The 19662-nt window shown below is 40.6% G+C and overlaps 2 protein-coding genes across 6 annotated transcripts in view; both read left to right on the top strand.

Annotated features, from left to right (window-relative positions):
- Window positions 1–64: 64 nt before the first annotated feature.
- Window positions 65–8967, top strand: LOC112260011 (palmitoyltransferase ZDHHC21). Its single transcript, XM_024434788.2, has 8 exons — window positions 65–224; window positions 747–911; window positions 998–1096; window positions 1241–1352; window positions 1723–1861; window positions 2232–2348; window positions 5037–5080; window positions 5366–8967. Exons 2-8 carry the CDS (start codon window positions 758–760, stop codon window positions 5508–5510), a joined length of 810 nt encoding a protein of 269 aa, XP_024290556.1. The 5' UTR covers window positions 65–224; window positions 747–757; the 3' UTR covers window positions 5511–8967.
- A 6999-nt stretch (window positions 8968–15966) lies between these two features.
- LOC112246641 (nuclear factor 1 B-type) overlaps window positions 15967–19662 on the top strand; it is a 95511-nt gene continuing 91815 nt past the window's right edge. For 4 of the 5 annotated variants that reach the window (XM_042328418.1, XM_042328410.1, XM_042328417.1 and 1 more), the window contains exon 1: window positions 15967–16074. In XM_042328418.1, coding sequence (XP_042184352.1) covers window positions 15982–16074 — 93 coding nt within the window. In that variant the 5' untranslated portion in view covers window positions 15967–15981. The remainder of the gene's footprint in view (window positions 16075–19662) is intronic. The other variant, XM_042328411.1, reaches the window with a different exon arrangement.

Below are 19662 nucleotides of genomic sequence, written 5' to 3'. Positions count from 1 at the left end.
AAAAAAATACATTATACAAAAAATGTTCGAACGCACCTCCAGTAGGTGGCAGCAGGACTAATCTTTCTGACAGCAAATCAAAACACAGTCACAGAATATTTCATTTGCGGCATCTCCACGGAAGTACCCACTAAGAACTGAACCGGTGGACTCATTGGAAAAGACAGTGCTAATAAGTGGGGTATCCCTCTGAATTTTAGGAATACATATCCCCAGCTTGACGTGTAGGTGGAGTAACTAAAGTCATGTGATTGCTAGCTACATTGTGATCTGTTACTGCTAGCTATCTACAAAGACCAAGCCCGCGCGTAGCTAGCTAGCTACCTACCTGTCAGACAAGCTCGCCAGCAATCAATATATTTTTCATGTGTCTGTCTACCTTGTATGCTTGACCTGGTCTACTTTCAGAAAATATGTAGCTAGCTAGTAAAGTGTCAATATGTTAAGGTACAATCAGAATGTATTACATTATTGTGTGTGTGTGTGTGTGTCATAATGTGACTTATGGGTGGGGGTGCACACTAACATGTCATCATTGGTTCATGATGTACACAGGCATCCAATAAGAATCAGACGAGTATGAGAAAGTGAGATAAAGTTGACTATGAGCTCAATTTTTATTGAGTTAGACCTTCACAGGTGCAACCTAACCTATTGATTAACACTGATCATAAGCTGCCAATGGGCATATCCATATATTTTTCTCCAGGGAAGGTTATGACACTTCGTCTCTCTGTGTCCCCAAGTCACAGGAACCATGAAGCTTCGGCTGCACTTTGTGGTGGACCCCATGGGCTGGTTCTGCATGAGTGTGGTGTTTGCCATCTGGCTCTACAACTCCTTCTTCGTCCCCAAGTTGGTGCTGCTTCCACATTTCTATGAGGGCCATATCCACTGGGTCTTGGTTGTCAGTGAGTATCAATCCCACAGACCAGGAGTTATTTCTGAATAATCAAAGACTTTTACTGCTATAGTCATCCTGTTCCTCTACTCCTAGGTTACTACTTAGCATCAGCCTTCTGTATGGCAGCACTTTTTAGAGCTTCTACAGCCGACCCTGGCAGACTCCCAACCGAACCCCACATCCCTCACTCAGGTAATGTGGCATTCCACAGCCTCTCCCTCTGTGTCATGAATACAGATAGAAGATCCGCTGATATAAGGTTTTTTATATGACAAAAGTATATCATTTGACATGGTCAGTCATGAAATGGAGACCTTTGTTGTTACTTTGTTTCAGAGCGAGAGCAGTGGGAAATGTGTAGCAAGTGCAACATGATGAGACCAAAAAGGTCCCACCACTGCAGTCGTTGTGGCCATTGTGTACGTAGAATGGACCACCACTGTCCATGGTAAGGCTTCAGACACTTCTATCACTCCCCTAAGGAGATTCAGCTATACAGGGCAGCTCTTTGTGGGGGGAAATGTTGAATTTTGTGTAGCATTCAAAGAGCTGATGGTGATATTGTCTTTCCTCGAACTGGCCAAGAGAGGGGGCCGCCTGTACAGTATTTACACCCCACACTGCACCTCTTCTCTAGCAGCACCCCCAGGATTGCCATTTGCCACATTGCTAAAAGAAATAGACAGTTAATTGAATGGTTTAGCCTAAAAAATGTTTTTATCCTCTTAGGAAAATCTGCTTGATATTTGACTAGCTTGTAACTAGGCCTATGAGCAGTCCTGTAAAATATATAATTTCTCCCTCTTGTCTCCTGGCAGGATCAATAATTGTGTAGGGGAGGACAACCACTGGCTCTTTTTGCAGCTCTGTTTTTACACACAGGTCCTCAGTTTGTTCACCCTGGCTCTGGACTTCTGCCAGTACTATTACTTCCAGTCCATAACAACATTGGACCAGGTAAAGTCAAGAATGAAAAGTGAGGCCTTATCAACACCGAACTAGCATTAATTCAAGGAATGAATCACCGGACAGAACCCTACATGGTTTGAATCATGACTTGGTTCTATTTGGTAAAAGCGATCACAAGGAAGCATTTCGTCAGAGTTTTTGATTACGTCCTAAGTCAAGATGTGACTTATTTCCTTGGAAAGTATGGTATCAAGCTCTCACAGATCCCTGTCTGTTAGACACATAAAAAGCACTCTCCCGTCTATGTTTTGATGATTCATATTTGAATGGGGATGGTATGCTGAATGTATGGAAGGTGGACGGGGGTATGTGCATGGTGCTGTGAAGTTGACTTTGGCCTCTTCTGGTTCTCTCATAGGAGGCATTTACTGCGCGTCACGAGCTCGCCCTGATACGAGTGTCTGCAATCATGGGTCTGGTGATGTTCGGAGGCATGAGCAGCCTCTTCTACACTCAGCTGGCTGGCATCCTGACAGTGAGTCAAATCTCTCTCCTGTCTCTCATTACAGATTGTGGTCAAGTAAATATCAAAGTTGTTGTTGTACAGTGCGTTTGGAAAGTGTTCAGACCCCTTCCCTTTTTCCACATTTTGTTACGTAACATCCTTATTCTAAAATGGATTACTTAGATTTTTTCCCCTCTCATCATTCTACACACAATATCCCATAATGACTAACCAAAAACATGTTTTTAGACATTTTTGCAAATGCATATATAAAAAACAGAAATATCACATTTACATTAGTATTCAGACCCTTTACTCAGTACTTTGTTGAAGCACCTTTGGCAGCAATTACAGCCTTGAGTCTTCTTGGGTATGACGCTACAAGCTTGGCACGCCTGTATTTGGGGAGTTTCTCCCATTCTTCTCTGCAGATCTCACCAACTCAGTCGGGTTGGATGGGGAGTGTCACTGCACAGCTATTTTCAGGTCTCTCCAGAGATGTTCGATCGGGTTCAAGTCCGGGCTCTAACTGGGCCACTCATGGACATTCAGGGACTTGTCCCGAAGACACTTATGCATTGTCTTGGCTGTGTGCTTAGGATAGTTTTCCTGTTGGAAGGTGAGCCTTCGCCCCAGTCTGAGGTCCTGAGCTCTCTGGAGCAGGTTTTCATCAAGGACCTCTCTGTACTTTGCTCCGTTCATCTTTCCCTCAATCTTGACTAGTCTCCCAGTCCCTGCTTCTGAAAAGCATCCCCACAGCATGATGCTGCCACCACCATGCTTCACCGTAGGGATGGTAATGGTGATGAGCAGGGCCTGATTTCTTCCTGATGTGATGCTTGGCATTCAGGTCAAAGAGTTCTCTTGGTTTCATCAGACCAGAAAATCTTGTTTCTCATGTTCTGAGAGTCCTTTAGCTGCCTTTTACAAGCAGGCTGTCATGTGCCTTTTACTGAGGAGTGGCTTCCGTCTGGCCACTCTACCATAAAGGCCTGATTGGTGGAGTGCTGCAGAGATGGTTGTCCTTCTGGATGGTTCTCCCATCTCCACAGAGGAACTCTGGAGCTCTGTCAGTGACCATCGGGTTCTTGGTCATCTCCCTGACCCCCTTCTCCTCCGATTGCTCAGTTTGGCCGGGCAGCCAGCTCTAAGAAGAGTGTTGGTGGTTCCAAACTCCTTCCATATAAGAATGATGGAGGCCACTGTGTTCTTGGGGACCTTCAATGCTGCAGAAATGTTTTGGTGCCCTTCCCCAGATCTGTGCCTTGACACAATCCTGTCTCGGCGCTCTACGGACAGTTCCTTCGACCTCATGGCTTGGTTTTTGCTCTGACATGCACTGTCAACTGTGGGACCTTTATATAGACAGGTGTGTACCTTTCCAAATCATGTCCAATCAATTGAATTTACCACAAGTTGTAGTAACATCTCAAGGATGATCAGTGGAAACAGGATGCCTCTGAGCTCAATTTCGAGTCTCATAGCAAAGGGTCTGAATACTTATGTAAATAAGTAAAAAAAACATTTCTAAAAACCTGTTTTCACTTTGTCATTATGGGATATTGTGTGTACATTGATGAGGGGGGGAAAAACTATTTAATAAGTTTTAGAATAAGGCTGTAACGTAACAAAATGTGGAAAAAGTGAAGGGGTCTGAATACTTTCCGAATGCACTGTATGTCAAAGTAGCACGTTATGCACTGTTTACTGATTGATGTATGCCATTCGGCCTCAGTTCTGTTCCTTGGGTATGTGACTAGTGTATCCACACTCAGACCAGATTTTTACCTATTGCTCTCGAAGTAGTTGGAATATTAGGATGTGTTTGTAAACTTTTCTGTGTCCTTGGCTGTCATGACCTAGATGAGCCCTCACCTTTAACCTCTGTGAGTGGATTGACAGGATGTAATGAACCAACACCAAGGTGCAATAGACTTAAAAGCTTAAATGTGAGCCCAGCTGAGTAAAACCATCTGGACTGCTAAGCCATTAATGTCCCTGTAGGTAAACACGGGTCCTTCTCGCAGCTTAGGAAGGCCTAGTTAGTCCAATACTCACTCGTCTTGTTGTTGCACAGACCTGTGAACAGGCTTAGTAAAAGATTTGCTGATTGGCCAAAGCCCTACACCTCCAAGTCTCAATGTATGGACGTACGCCACCAGAAGCTATTGGCTATTTTAATACAACAAAACATGAGGAGGAAGGGCAGTGGCAGGAGGTTGGTCAGTTGTTTTTTATTAACCGAGAAAGCAACCTAACAGGAATAAGATGATAACAATATGTTACAAATGTAAACACAGTCATGTGATAGTTAGCTGTTTTGATTGTTGATTAAACAGATGGAGGTCCTTTTCAGAAAACATCTTGACTTTGGAAACCTTTGGAAATCCGCACAGGTGGGCAGGTGCATTAATGCAGCGTTGTCCAGGTTAGGGTTTGGCTGGGGTAAACCATCATTGTAAATAAGAATTTGTTCCTTATTGACTTGCCTAAGTTAAATAAAGTTTTTTTTTTTACATTACGTCTCATTTGTATTTGGTGTGTTTTCTGTTTGGTGAATCGCTTTGTGTGTAAGGCCTCCACTTGAAGAGGTTTGCCTGGCTAAGTACATCCTGTTAATTAATGCAAATAAATGTTCCAGGGCAGTCTGTGATCATGCAAACTACTCAGATATGTTAACTGTTTAAACTATTTCCCTCTTGTGTGACCCTCTAACAGGACACCACCACCATTGAGAAAATGGCTAACTTCTCAAATAAAATGTAAGTACCACGGGCTTGCTGCCTTTGATACAAGCCTTTGATACAAGGGACAATAAAATCCTCTTAGTACTTGCAGACTTTGTTGGGCTCTGTGGACAGCCTCTTCAGTTTCATGTTTTCCTGATCTGGATGGAAACAATTTGTCCAGCCTGCTAGTTGACAAATCATCTCAGTACTATTTTGTTGAATTTGGTGTTCCACAAGTGTTGGGACCTCTGTTTTCCTCTTTAGGGACAATTCGGACTTGCATGCTTATGCACATAATTTTTCCTTTTTCTTTCACAGAGGCGGGGCTGGTGGTGGGTCAAAGGAATCCTGGCAGCGGACTCTGGCTGAGGTGTTTGGCACCACCTGGAAAGTCCTGTGGTTCATCCCGTTGAGGAGCAGGCAACCGCTGACCTTTCCCCACCACTTCCGCACTCACGTGTAGATAAGTGAAGGAGCTCTGTCCCACTTCGAACCAGACGATAGGCAGCCATCTCTGACAGAGAATACACTGTGCACACTTTCGGCACCCCCCCCCCGCCTGCCTTCACCTCCCTGTTTTGTGCCATCTAAGCTCGGTGGTAGTCTTGGTTGGCCAGTGGATACACACAGTCTTTTTGTCTTTCTCTCTAGGACGTAGGATTGACAGTGCCTGAACTGGATCACAAACTCGAATACATGTTACCAAGTGCAACCTAGTCCCCTTTCTAATCATTACTAGGGGCTCCATTGTGCTCTATTGTCCCATTGCGGAAACCACTTTAAAGGGAAATTGCATTTGAGAAAAACTCAAAAGGAAATCACTAAGAACCTCAAGTTGATTGTAGGACCATGTAGACCTTCAAACGACACTAAATATTAACCCTAACTCTGTCCCTAATACACAGCCTCATTTTTCTATAATTTGTGCCATGACACTTTTAGTCAGTCTCCCAAATGGTTTGGATACACGCTTTTTACAGAAGGCTATATAAGTCATTATTTTGGGAAAAAGTTGGCAAGTTGGTTTATGGGTTGCTATATTGTAAAGCAGTACCATGATTTAACTGCATTCCATAATTATATGGTTCAAGGGTTCCTTTGCTTTACTGTTTACACTAATATTTATTTTAAAGATCTTTTTAAAGATGCTCCTACCACTAGTAACACCTTAATATGAACTACATAGTAACCAACCATGACTTATTTTCCATTCACAGCGGTAATGTCTTGTGTTCCACTTTCATTACTATCAATTAGACAACATTTCCACAGAAGTGCTGAACTTTCACAGATATCCATGATTAGAAACATCTCACAATGCTAGAAAGTCATCTGTTATAAAACACTATGTTTGCTTGGGACTTTTTCAAACCTCTACACTGCCTATTGCCAAATTATTTAACCTTCCCAATGAAGATGATTTGAAAAATGTCCCAATGGGGAGTCACAGTGAAACAAGTGGATTGTATCAACATTTATTTCAAGCTATACCAAATACTTGTATTTATATCTATCTGCTGTTGTACACTTGGCTGTAACATTGTGCATATGCACTGATATATTACCTCTATATTCTTTTGTACACATTCCACATTTTTTCAACATACATATGCTGTAGAAATCTTTTAATAATTACTCCTCTTTTAATCTTTTAACATTTTTATTTCAATGTTCTCATCACTTGTTGAGTTGATCATTTTTAATGTATTGGATGTATGATAATAACGTTGTCTCCTGTACCTAATGTAAGACCCAGTGGAGTCTCAGAACACTGTACATGTAAGTGAGTAGGCACCAATTGATGTTGATTTGTTCTTATGTTGAATGTGGGGACGGCTGCTGTAAATTGTCTGTCATATTTCTAGTTTCTCCTTTTCTGTAGCTTGATTGGTCGTAAATGGTAGTGGACGCTGGAATCTTTTTTGTTGTTGTAATAACAATAGGGTCTTTAATTTTAATTTCCTGGTTGACATTGTAGTATGTTTTCTACTCTTTACTTCATCATATAAGATGCATCATATATGGGGAATGTTAATGTTACAATAATGAAAAATACATGTTTTTCGTTTAGACTTGAAATATTTGTCAATGGCACGTCACCAATAGGAGTGCCACCAACTGTCTTAAACCATAGATGTATGTACAATTTTTGTTTTTTAACACTACATCAACTGTAAGTCTAAAAAGGACCCTGGTGAGGAGCTGTATGCTCATTACATCAACTGGTGTCCCACAGGGCTTGATGCTAGGTCCCCTGCTGTTCCCATGTATGTCTTCTACACTCCCCAACCCTCCCCTACTTAAACGTTATCTCTCTCCTAACTTCATCACTCGTGATGGATCCTCCATTGTCTTATGACACTATATAATGTAATGTACCACTTCCTCTGTAATCATTCAACTTCGTGCTACTGAAATCTGCACTTTATTACATCCCATGATCTTAGAATTTAGCACTTTTTTATTTTAGTAAGAAATTTGCGATTTACCTTTGCCATAGCATTAACATAGGTATTTTTTAGTTGGTTGTTTAGCCACCTTATTATAATTAACTTTTAATAAGTGGCTCTAGATAAGTGTCTATGCTAAATTACAAATGTACTAGGAAGGAGAGTCCACATATACAGATGTAGGATCTTAACTTGAGCCAGTTTGCACAAACAATTACCCTGCAACAACAGGACGTGAGTTATGTGGATTATAATGAATTGACGTTTTGTTGAATTGATACATTTTTCATAAGGAAAATTCAGGTCTAAATGTCAAAGTGGAAATTACAAACTTCAGAAGCCTTTTTAAACCTCAAATACAATTTCCTCCATTGCAGGAAAGTTCTCCTGCAACTGGGTTTTCAAATTAAGATTCTACATCTGTATTGAGTCTTGTAGTTGCGGCATACGTCTTAAAAAAATTGAATCTAATGTAATCGACACATGATTCATGCATGTTCAGGTTAAATTACCTGTTGTTTACATATTTATTTTTACATATAAGAGCACCAATATTTTACAGTTAGAGATTTCAGCTTGAAGTACCAATGTTGTGCTGACATGCATTTGGATAAATGATTCTCGGTAGGCCTATTTGCTGCAACAACTTTTATTTCTCAATGTAATTAAGAAGAATGCATATATACAGTAGATCATAAATGTGTTGTGCATATATCATATATCATATATTCCTGACTGTTGTGTAATGAATTGGGCTCCAACCTGACATCAAGACTGATTTGAGGATGCATTAGAATGTATAGAGGCTTGAAGCTTAAGACTCTTTTGTCCTCAAGATGTTGCAATAAGATGGAATTGAATTTCATTGAGTTCAATTGAAATGTATCTCCATAACTTAAATATAATGTAGACGTCCGTATACTCAACATAATATATATTTAAAGGGAATGTCTCTTAAGATGTTGGTATGCCTCACATACATTGCCTCGCATATACATGCATTTCAAATAGCCACCTACATTTGACATTACCTACAAACCATTACTGTTTTTTATTGTACCCATGATACCTATATTCTGAAAATTCTAATATTTAGTTAACTTACAGATAGATTAAGGTATGGCATAAGGAATGGAACATCAATTTGGGCCTAATATTGTCCATTTGAGAATCAATTTCAGGGAAATATTTTGATTTAAAAAGTGTTTTAACTGATGGAATTAAAGGAATTTATTAATGACTTGAAATTCAGTTTGAGCTTTTAAAAAATTGTTCAGTTCAAATCTGTTTTGGGAAGACCGAATTTAAAGTTAATGTGATACATGTTGGTTATTTTCTGTGTCTCAGGTTATAATTATATTCATTTTCTTTGACAATTAAGAAAACACCCATTGTTTTAATCATGAGAATATGAATGCTGCCAATACACATGATTATTTACTAAATAAATGCTGTAACTAAGTTCTTAAATGTGCTTTATTGTTATTTCCTGCTAATTTCTGTTCATCAGAGGTGGCCAACCCTCCTACTGGAGAGCTACTGGCTGTGCAGGCTTTTGCACCAGCCCTGCTAAAACACATTTGGTACTACTAATCAACTACTCATCAGGACCTTTATTAGCTCAGTCAGGTATTAGAGTAGGGTTGGAGCAAAGTCCTGCACCCCAAAAACTTTGAGGATACATTTAACAGACCCTTCATCTTGATCAGGCAGTTTTTACACAATGTGCCTAAAGTCAAAACCCAACAAAGTATGTAGTTATGAATATTCACTGTTTGAATTCAGTAAAACAATATGTGGGTCGTCTTTGTCAATTGTCCCTAACCCCAGGTCTTAACAACTCAATGAAGCGGTCATAATGTGTGCATGAACCCAGAATTGAATTTATGCTACCATTGTTGTCTTCCAGACGATTTACTGGCAACAAGTATGGAGTCCGTTCCTCACAAACTCCTATGAGTGATGAGCCTTTTGGATGCCCCGAGCAAAGCTGACATACAGATGTAGTATCTTAATTTGACCAGTATCGTTTAAGTTAAATAATCCGGCAGCAACAGGATTGGAACATTTAGTCCATAATGTTGCTTGATCAGCGGTGAGGCTATTAGCTGGAGGCTACATGGAAAGTACAATACTGTTAAGATAACCATGTGTTAGTACGGGTTTTCAGTGAATTCATGAACATCATAAAGCTAATCTGCATTTCTGCGATGCAGGAAAAACCTCAACAACAAAAGAGTGATCAAATTAAGATTGTACACCTGTAGAGGCAATTTCCGTCTTTACATTTACAAAGTAAAAATGCTTCATAATCAGTTTATGGTTACTGTGGGGATATTATCTAATCCAGTGACATTCCAATTTACCTTAAATAAGTCAAATATGCTTTGTGTTACAGTGAATTGTATAACAATGCATTGTATGCATGTTATAAGTACACATGCCATGAAATAAACATGTTGCACAATACGCTCCTAGTCAGGGACTGAGCTAAGACAGATCACTTTGTCCATACTGTGATAGTTGGTAGTTTTGTGTGCAGATTAGACAATGGCAATGGATTTTTTAATTAACCAATTCAAATTGATTAAACTTAAACATGAAACATTCCCTATATGCCCATGCTCAGACATGTCCACTTACTTCATGTATGTTTGAGTGAGTTTACAAAATCAGTGATGAAGATAACATAGGCCTAACTCTTACACATCAAGGGTGGTCGACACCAATAACATATTTCTTTCATGTCTTTAATTCATTTGATGATATGAAAATGTTCTACCAAGAGTCCATGTTAATGTATTTCCTTAATCTCAGGTCCTGCTTCATCAAGTGGACTAATTAAACAAGTGGCCACCTGTTACCAGCACAGGAGTGGACATCTGGCAAAACAAAGGAAACAATTAGGGACTTGATAGAAACATAATATCTAAAGCATGGAGGGGTGTCTTGTAAGATGCAAGCCGTGTCTATATAAAGTTTTATTAGCAGTATGATTGGAGGTATTACTGTCCCAATGTGCTCTGCTCCATTTCACCAAGCCTAGACTGGGATTAAGTATGCAGTAGACATGTCAAACATTGTTGGATTTTTAATTAGTAATTAATCGCAGACAATCTTTTTTTAATTTCAGGTTTGTTTCCATATGGGTCATGTTTAATCCGTGGCATATGATTGTAGCATAGAAAAGGCTGGTGATATTTGCATACAAAATGTATTCATTCTAACACAATTATTTTCAAACAAAAGAAGTCATATTTTACTTATTTAAGGTTTCGCCAAAACAACCAACATGTAAACATCTCATCTCTATAAAACACTTTTTAGTATATTGTGCCTTCTCACATTAGAGTAAACACAAAGAACTTCCCAAGAACTTGAAATAAGCGCTGATAAAGATGGCAGCTTCGCTTCAAGTCCTTAGGAAACTGTGCAGTATTTATTTATTTATTTTAATTTGACCCCCTATTTCGTGGTATCCAATTGTTGGTAGTTACTATCTTGTCTCATCGCTACAACTACGTACGGGCTCGGGAGAGACGAAGGTCGAAAGCCATGTATCCTCTGAAACACAACCCAACCAAGCCGCACTGCTTCTTAACACAGCGCGCATCCAACCTGGAAGCCAGCCGCACCAATGTGTCGGAGGAAACACTGTACACCCCGCGACCTGGTTAGCATGCACTGCGCCCGGCCCACCACAGGAGTCACTAGTGCGCGATGAGACAAGGATATCCCTACCGGCCAAGCCCTCCCTAACCTGGACGACACTAGGCCAATTGGGCGTCGCCCCATGGACCTCCCGGTCGCGGCCGGCTGCGACAGAGCCTGGGCTCGCACCCAGTCTCTGGTGGCGCAGCTACCACTGCGCCACCCGGGAGGCCCCCTGTATATAGTTTTTTTATGTATTATTTCTTACATTGTTAGCCCAGAAAACCTTAAGTGTTATTACACACAGCCGGGAAGAACTATTGAATATCAGAGAGAAGTCAACGTACCAGCATAACCAGCACTACGACCAGGATACCTACAACACCCGATGTCACAGGAAGGCAAAAAATATAATCAAGGACAATAACCACCTGAGCCACTATCTGTTCACCCCGCTTCCATCCAGAAGGCGAGGTCAGTACATGTGCATCGGAAGCTGTTTTTCAATCTCTGTCCCAGCTTTATCTCAAGGCCATCAGATTGTTAAACAGCCACCAGTAGCACAGAGAGGCGGCTGCCGACCTACAGACTTGATATCATTGGCCACTTTAATAAATGGAACATTAGTCACTTTAATAATGCCACTTTAAGAATGTTTACATATCTTGCATTACTCATCTCATATGTTTATACTTTATCCTTCACTATCTATTCTTTACTATCTATTGCATCGTAGCCGCTCGGTCACTGCTCATCCATATATAATATACTTATATATTCTCATCCCATTCCTTTACTAGATTGTGTGTATTAGGTTTTGTTGTGTAATTATTAGATATTACCTGTTAGATACGGCTGCACTGTTGGCTCTAGAAGCATAAGCCTTTCGCTACACTCGCAATAACATCTGCTAACCATGTGTATGTGACCAATTTGATTTGAAGAGCAGCATGAATCAGAGTTTGAGGTGTATCTACACACCTGCTTTCTTTAAAAGGACACGTTCACTTGTGATTTAATCAATCGAAGAATATATGTTTTTCATGAAGTAGACAACCGTGTGCATGTACTTGATACCAGTTGCATTGACTCACATTCATTTGAAGTGCAGCAAAAGGTTGTGTGGTTCAAAAAGTGTTTTCTTCCCCAATACTGTCTCTCCAGTAGCAGATGTTGGGAATATGCCTCCCCTTCTATCTCTAGCAGCTGCAGCAGAGCAACTTTCTGCACTGGTCACTGGAGGTATTGATTTGGCCTATTGATTTTCACATGAGAAGTCATTGTCGTTGAAAAAGAAGAAAGTAGAAATCCAACTAAAGCTGGATCTCCGAACAGTTAAGCCTAATCCAATCAAGACTACGAAATGTATCGATTTTTCTTTCCAAATCAATAAAGTGCGTGGTGCGCGCCGACTGTCGACCTTTCAGTGTATGTGAGCGTGGCCCTTAACTTTCTCTTCTGTATGCCTGAACACGAACAAGCCGAGGCATCTAGGCTATGCTTTTTCAATAAACTTTTAGAACTGCTGAACAGTTCATCAGTAATAAAGGGGTAATAAAAGGATACCATTTGTAGACTGGTGCCTAAATGATCTACTGTGATTTACTCAAATGGCTACCTGGACTATTTACATTGACCCTCATTTTGTTTTGAGTTTTTTTGCGCTGACCCTCTTGCACTGGCTCCATGCACACATACTGTACTACACTGACCCTCTTGCACTGGCTCCATGCACACAAACGGTACTACACTGACCCTCTTGCACTGGCTCCATGCACACATACTGACCCTCTTGCACTGGCTCCACACTGACCCTCTTGCACTGGCTCCATGCACACATACTGTACTACACTGACCCTCTTGCACTGGCTCCATGCACACATACTGTACTACACTGACCCTCTTGCACTGGCTCCATGCACACATACTATACTACACTGACCCTCTTGCACTGGCTCCATGCACACATACTGTACTACACTGACCCTCTTGCACTGGCTCCATGCACACATACTGTACTACACTGACCCTCTTGCACTGGCTCCATGCACACATACTGTACTACACTGACCCTCTTGCACTGGCTCCATGCACACATACTATACTACACTGACCCTCTTGCACTGGCTCCATGCACACATACTGTACTACACTGACCCTCTTGCACTGGCTCCATGCACACATACTATACTACACTGACCCTCTTGCACTGGCTCCATGCACACATACTGTACTACACTGACCCTCTTGCACTGGCTCCATGCACACATACTATACTACACTGACCCTCTTGCACTGGCTCCATGCACACATACTTTACTACACTGACCCTCTTGCACTGGCTCCATGCACACAAACGGTACTACACTGACCCTCTTGCACTGGCTCCATGCACACATACTATACTACACTGACCCTCTTGCACTGGCTCCATGCACACATACTGTACTACACTGACCCTCTTGCACTGGCTCCATGCACACAAACGGTACTACACTGGCTCCATGCACACATACTGTACTACACTGACCCTCTTGCACTGGCTCCATGCAAACATACTGTACTACACTGACACTCCAACACACACACCAGTAGAGGCTGGCTCATAATAATGGCTGGAATGGATTTGATGGAATGGTATCAAACCTGTTTCCATGTGGTTGATAACATTCCATTCTCCATTCCAGCCATTGTGAGCCATCCTCCCCTCAGTAGCCTTCACTGACTCGCACATTCACATGTGCTGATGCTACTCTGTTAATCTATCCTGATTGCCGAGTCACTTTTACTTTTACCCCTACATACATGTACATTGTTACGTTTCCCAGCAAGAAAACCAAATATTGTCGCTCAAACAGAAGGGGGAACTAACAAAGAGTCACTGACAACAACCAGAACAAAACAGGGGGGGATTCTGAAAGACACTCATGGGGTATCCACAAACAGAACCAAAAAGACACCTACCATGAGCACACACTAAATTTGGCCAAGAGGCAAACAACAGAAAAACCCACACCAAACTTAATAATAGGAAAAAGACTCAAATGTGGCTCAGTTTAGAACGCTAAATAGGGAGCGCCAACTACAGGTGCTAACCCTTCACATTTATCAAGATAACTGGAGCACTGGACCAGCGACTCTTATTAAAGAGGCTGGGCCAACAAAGGTGAAACACCTTTCCACTAACGAGATGGCAATCAGCACAGGTGTAATACTGTACTGACTAACGAGGTGACACCAATCGGTGCGCCTTATGTGCTAACGAGCTGTACATGCTAAAGTCCAATCTCAAAACATAAATGGAAAAACTAAAGCCTGTAACAACATATTACCTCAATTACCTCATACACCTGCACATTGACTCGGTACCGGTACTCCTTATATATACCCTAGTTGTTTTATATTATTTATTTGATTTATATTTTCTTTTTTAACTCTGCATTGTTGGGAAAGGGCTCCTAAGGTAAGAATTTCACAAGTCTACAGCTGTTGTATTCAGCGCATGTGACAAATAAAATGTGTTTCAAGGTTTCATGTACAGTATGTCTCATGTTATTGCTGCTTGTGTAAGTGCCTCTTGTGCAACACATAAAGTGAAGAGAATCAGACCTCAAAGTATAAACGGGTATAATACCTGTGATTTTGATGAGATGTTACAGTACTATTCAGAACAATAACAGTAATAAAAGGATACCATTTGTAGACTGGTGCCTAAATTATCTACTGTGATTTACTCAGTGCTGATTTCCCAGACACAGATTAAGCCTAGTCCAGGACTAAAAAGCATGGTCAATGGAGAATCTCATGTTTTTTTTGTCCAGGACTAAACTTAAGCTGCCCCTTGTTGTATTGCCATTTAATTGGTCAGGTAGCTAACTTTAGGGGCATACAGTAAGTGATTCACAAGCCAAATAGTCCACAACCCCCAACTACCTTTCCTGGCATTTGGGTAAATTCATGCAAGAGGCTTTGCACAGCACTCAAGGTTTTTTTTCTGTCTAAATGCCAACGGTTCAGAACCACTGCCATTCATGTTTTACTGCTCAGTCCACCCACGGTTCACGTGGGGTAAACCAGCTGCCTGGGAGAGGACAATGTAATGAGTTGGTGGCTTGGAATGTGTCAGGAGTGAAAAGGTCTTTTCCACTGACCCTTTAAATAATGTTGGAATCAATCAACTTCTTTAGTTGACCAACTAAGTGAGCAGGTATTATTTAAGGTATTATTTAAGCATGTTTGAGCGTTTTGTGTTCATCTCCAGAAGCAAACCATATGAATTTTGTTGTTTTATAAAAAGGGTTGAGGCATTGTAATCAGGAGGGGTAAACAGAACTGCATACAAGAGACAAAACAAGGACACTTCAGCCAGCAATGCGTCACAACTAAGCAGCTAGACACCCACTGCCTGACCCTTGAGTCTTTACAAAAGAATGATGCTCCTGTTTTCAACTCTGCTTCTTCAAGATTAATCCAGACTGAAGGGGTGTGTGTGTGTGTGTGTGTGTGTGTGTGTGTGTGTGTGTGTGTGTGTGTGTGTGTGTGTGTGTGTGTGTGTGTGTGTGTGTGTGTGTGTGTGTGTGTGTGTACTGTACGTATGTACATGTGTGTGTGCATGTACACACACATACAGAGTAAGAGAAAGGCGGGGTCTATGAGAGAGCGGGGACACGGATCATGGTCCTTGTAATCATAGTGGTTTAAGACACTGGTCGTGTTGTAGCTTCCTCCCATAATGCAGTCTGTCACATAGGTTGGCCTACATGTAGCACAGCATGCCACTTGTGACTGATCTCTCCTTGATTAGGTATCTCATCCTCCACTGAGCTGTGTCTGATGAAGGTAGCAAACACAACCATGGCTGGAAATAAAGGAACAGACATTAAATGGCAGCTGTGTTACGATATGTCAGCCCGGACCTGGTGGATGGTAAGATCTGTTTAATTTCACTGTCTGTCATTCTCCCTCTTTTTTAAATCCTGTCTTATCCAGGCTCAACGTTCTTGCTGTGAGTTGTGTATTTGTTCAAAAGTTCAGCTGCGAGTATGATCTAATTTAAAGGGCACTTATGTTAGGTATGCTGCTCTTCAAATCAAATGTTGGTGTTTGACAACAATTGATGTTAGACAACTGAGTTTGTTTGTTGCTGACTTCTCAAAGGTTACTTAGCTACCTGTCATTATGTTTAAAGCCCACTCTCTTTAACCAAACATAATTTGGGTGAAGGTCTCAGTATCTCTATTAACTGTTCCACTGTGTCTGTGAACAACCTGGTCTCAGAGCATTTTGTATTATTCTGTACGTAAATTCTATTCTGTAAGTAAATCCGAGACACTTAATTTAGTATGATATGTTACGTTTTTGTATGGTATGTATTAATCTGTGGATGTCCATAATCCATTTCGTATGATAAGCTACGAATTACAATTCATATGTTTCAAATTGGCTAAACGTACAATATGTTACGATTTCCAATTTGTTGTGGCTAACATTAGCTAGGTGGCTAATGCTAACGTTAGCTAGCTGAGTAATGTAATTAGACTAGGGGTTAGGGTTAAGTTTAGGAGTTTGGTTAAAGGGTAAAGGTTAAAGTTAAGGGAAGCGTTAGCTAACATTCTAAGTAGTTGCAAAGTAGCAAAAAATGGCTAATTAGCTCAAATACTAAAGTTTTATGTGATGAGATTCAAACACAGAACCTTTGGGTGGCTAGACATTCGCGTTACCCATCGCCAACCCATTCACTCCAAACAATCACACTCAAGTTTTCAAGAGATGTAACTTTCAAAAAACAGAAATCATCCCCGTATGATGCATTTTGCGCCATATGATGCTGCGTTTTGCATCATATGATGCAAAATGGATCAATCGGGGACGATTTATGTATTTTGAAAGTAACATATCTTAACTTGAGTGCTGACAGTCCCAAAATGTGTTGCTTATGTCAACAATGGACTAATTAGTTTATGGCTGGACTTTTCGGAGACTGACCAAATTCACATAGAAATGTAAGTTATAGATCTGTCATTCTCATTGAAAGCAAAACTAAGAAACGGTAGATATGTTCTATGTGTGCTATTTCTATGCTTCCCGGTCTTAAGTGTCGTTTTTGTTTCTTTTACTTCTGGTTTTGTGCAACAGCTTCAAACAACCAAAAACACTTTTTCAGCTATGGAAATATATATTTCACAGCAGTTTAGATGATACAATGGTCCTTTACACTATACTTAAACTGATTTTGGTGAACTATTCGAAATTAAGCAACCAGGAAATGGCGGAGCAATTTCTGCATGGTGCATCTTTATGTAACCTGCCAAATACAACACATCACACTAATTCGGGTGTCCCGAATTTACAGTAATATGTTACGTCTAGTCTTTGAGACCAGGCTGGTGTGACTGCCTCTCTACAGGTCAAGCCTGAGAAGCTTTTAAAAGGGCTATGTTTGCAATGGTTTGGCAATGGTTCTTTATTGTGACAGACAGGTTACAGCTACAGTTCTTCATAATCAGCATGCTCTTGTCAACCACCAGCATCTCACTTCTCTAAGCGCTGTCCTTGTTTGGATGACAAAGTCAAGCAATCACTGATGAAGTTACCGGAGCTTGACATTCTGAGTGGCTGCCAATGAGAATAGCTTATCTTCAACAGTGGTTGCATTTGTGTGAGTTTGTAGCCCTCTCTAGCACCTCAATGTTTTAAGTCTCTCTTTATGTAGTGTTGTGTTGTCTCTCTCTTGTCGTGATGTGTTTTGTCCTATATTTTTACTTAATTTATTATTATATCTATTTTTTTTTTATCCCTGCCCCCCGCGCCGCAGGATATTATTAAAATAATAGTTTTTTTTTTTTTTTTTTTTTTTACAGTAATAAGCATCCCTGGGTTGGCTAGAATCCCTGCCAAGTCCTATCTCTCTTCCTAAACTTTGCTTCACAACTGCTAAGATCTTTATTACTTAAATTTTATAGCCACAGGCTAGCTTTTCTTGCCTGACAACCCGTGTTTCTCCAGATGGATATAATTGTTGGATTTTCTCAGTGTGCTGGTTGCAATATACCAACGTCATATAAGGTTTTCATCCTTCCTGAAGAAGGGAGAGAAATAATAATAATAATAATAATAAATAAATAAATAAAAATTTACAATGTATGTTAAATTAGGAGGCGACGGGAGAGAGACATTTTTACAATTCATTTCATTTGGCTATGATGAGAAACGGAGGAGTTTATTTCTGTCATGAGAGCTTTCCGCTCGTTCACCTCTGCTGTGTTCATGTAGCGATCTAAGACAAAAGGCTGTTATACCCACGCGTTTCACATGGTGAAGGAAGGACCGCTGCCTACCAGTCACTTATAAATATTAACTCAATTATTGCATTCCTAACTGTTTGACGTTGACACTTGAATTAGAATTCGACAGTCCTAAACCACTGTGGTGCCAAATTCAATGAATAGTTCTCACAATGAAGAACACTGGCGCCTCCTACTGGAATAGAAAAGGAGATACGATCTAAATGATTTTAACCTCTCCTCACCACGATGCGACACTGTGTACCTACTGCTACTACACTGTATCTACATGGGCAGTACCATGTTAGTACTATAGTATAAGGTGTATGCACTGTAAACTGACAAGCCGTATATCAATAATACGCAGGGGGTTTTCTACAATTTAGTGACGTCTTGAAATGGTTAGGGAAGGCTGTTGATGATATCATATCCACATTTGGTGTTTGAAGTATAACATCAATATAAAGGTAAAATGAGAGACTAAAAGAGGTACTGCTCTTCCAGGAACATCAACGAGAGATATTTTCGTGAATTTTTATTCGGTACTGTAGTCGACTGTTTTAGAATGTATATACACAATGCAATCCCACACAATACCACTGGGCGGCAATAGGCACAAAGCAGAAAGATTTCAGCAATCACTTCCATGGCATAAGGATAAGGCAGATATTAGACAGGGTTGCAATCAATAACTTGTTTAACCACATCAAGCCAGTCAATCATCACTAAAATCATTGCTGAAAACAGTGGCCAATTTAATCATTTATTTAATCTAATGGTCACATAACCATCAAAAAACGGGAGTAACATTATGGATCACTTTGTCAGATACACCCTATGACGCTTTCACAATGTTCATTCATTTGTCCTCCAAGTCAATATTGCTGCCTATCCCACTATTTGACTCATTGTTTAGTCTACACTTCATGGAGACCAGCAAGGCTCTCTCTCCTCTCTCGTCCAAAACAGGCAAAGTTCCCTGGATCTGGTCCAAATCTCCCAGCAAGCATCAACCACAACTGCTGATCTCATTTACGCTATCGCTCTCTCTGTGCTAGGCCTACTTGCTATAGTACAAGTCTGTTTATTAATTCATTCATTCGGAAACTATTCAGATCCCTTGACATTTTCCACATTTTTGTTGTGCGACTCAATTGAGCTCAGGTGCATCCTGTATCCACAATTTGATTGGAGTCCACCTGTGGTAAATTCAATTGGTTGGACATGATTT

The sequence above is a fragment of the Oncorhynchus tshawytscha genome, linkage group LG10, assembly GCF_018296145.1.
Source record: "Oncorhynchus tshawytscha isolate Ot180627B linkage group LG10, Otsh_v2.0, whole genome shotgun sequence".
Classification (NCBI taxonomy): Eukaryota; Metazoa; Chordata; class Actinopteri; order Salmoniformes; family Salmonidae; genus Oncorhynchus; species Oncorhynchus tshawytscha.
The sequence above is the reverse complement of the archived record's forward strand: the minus strand, read 5'-3'. Positions and strand labels throughout refer to the sequence as shown.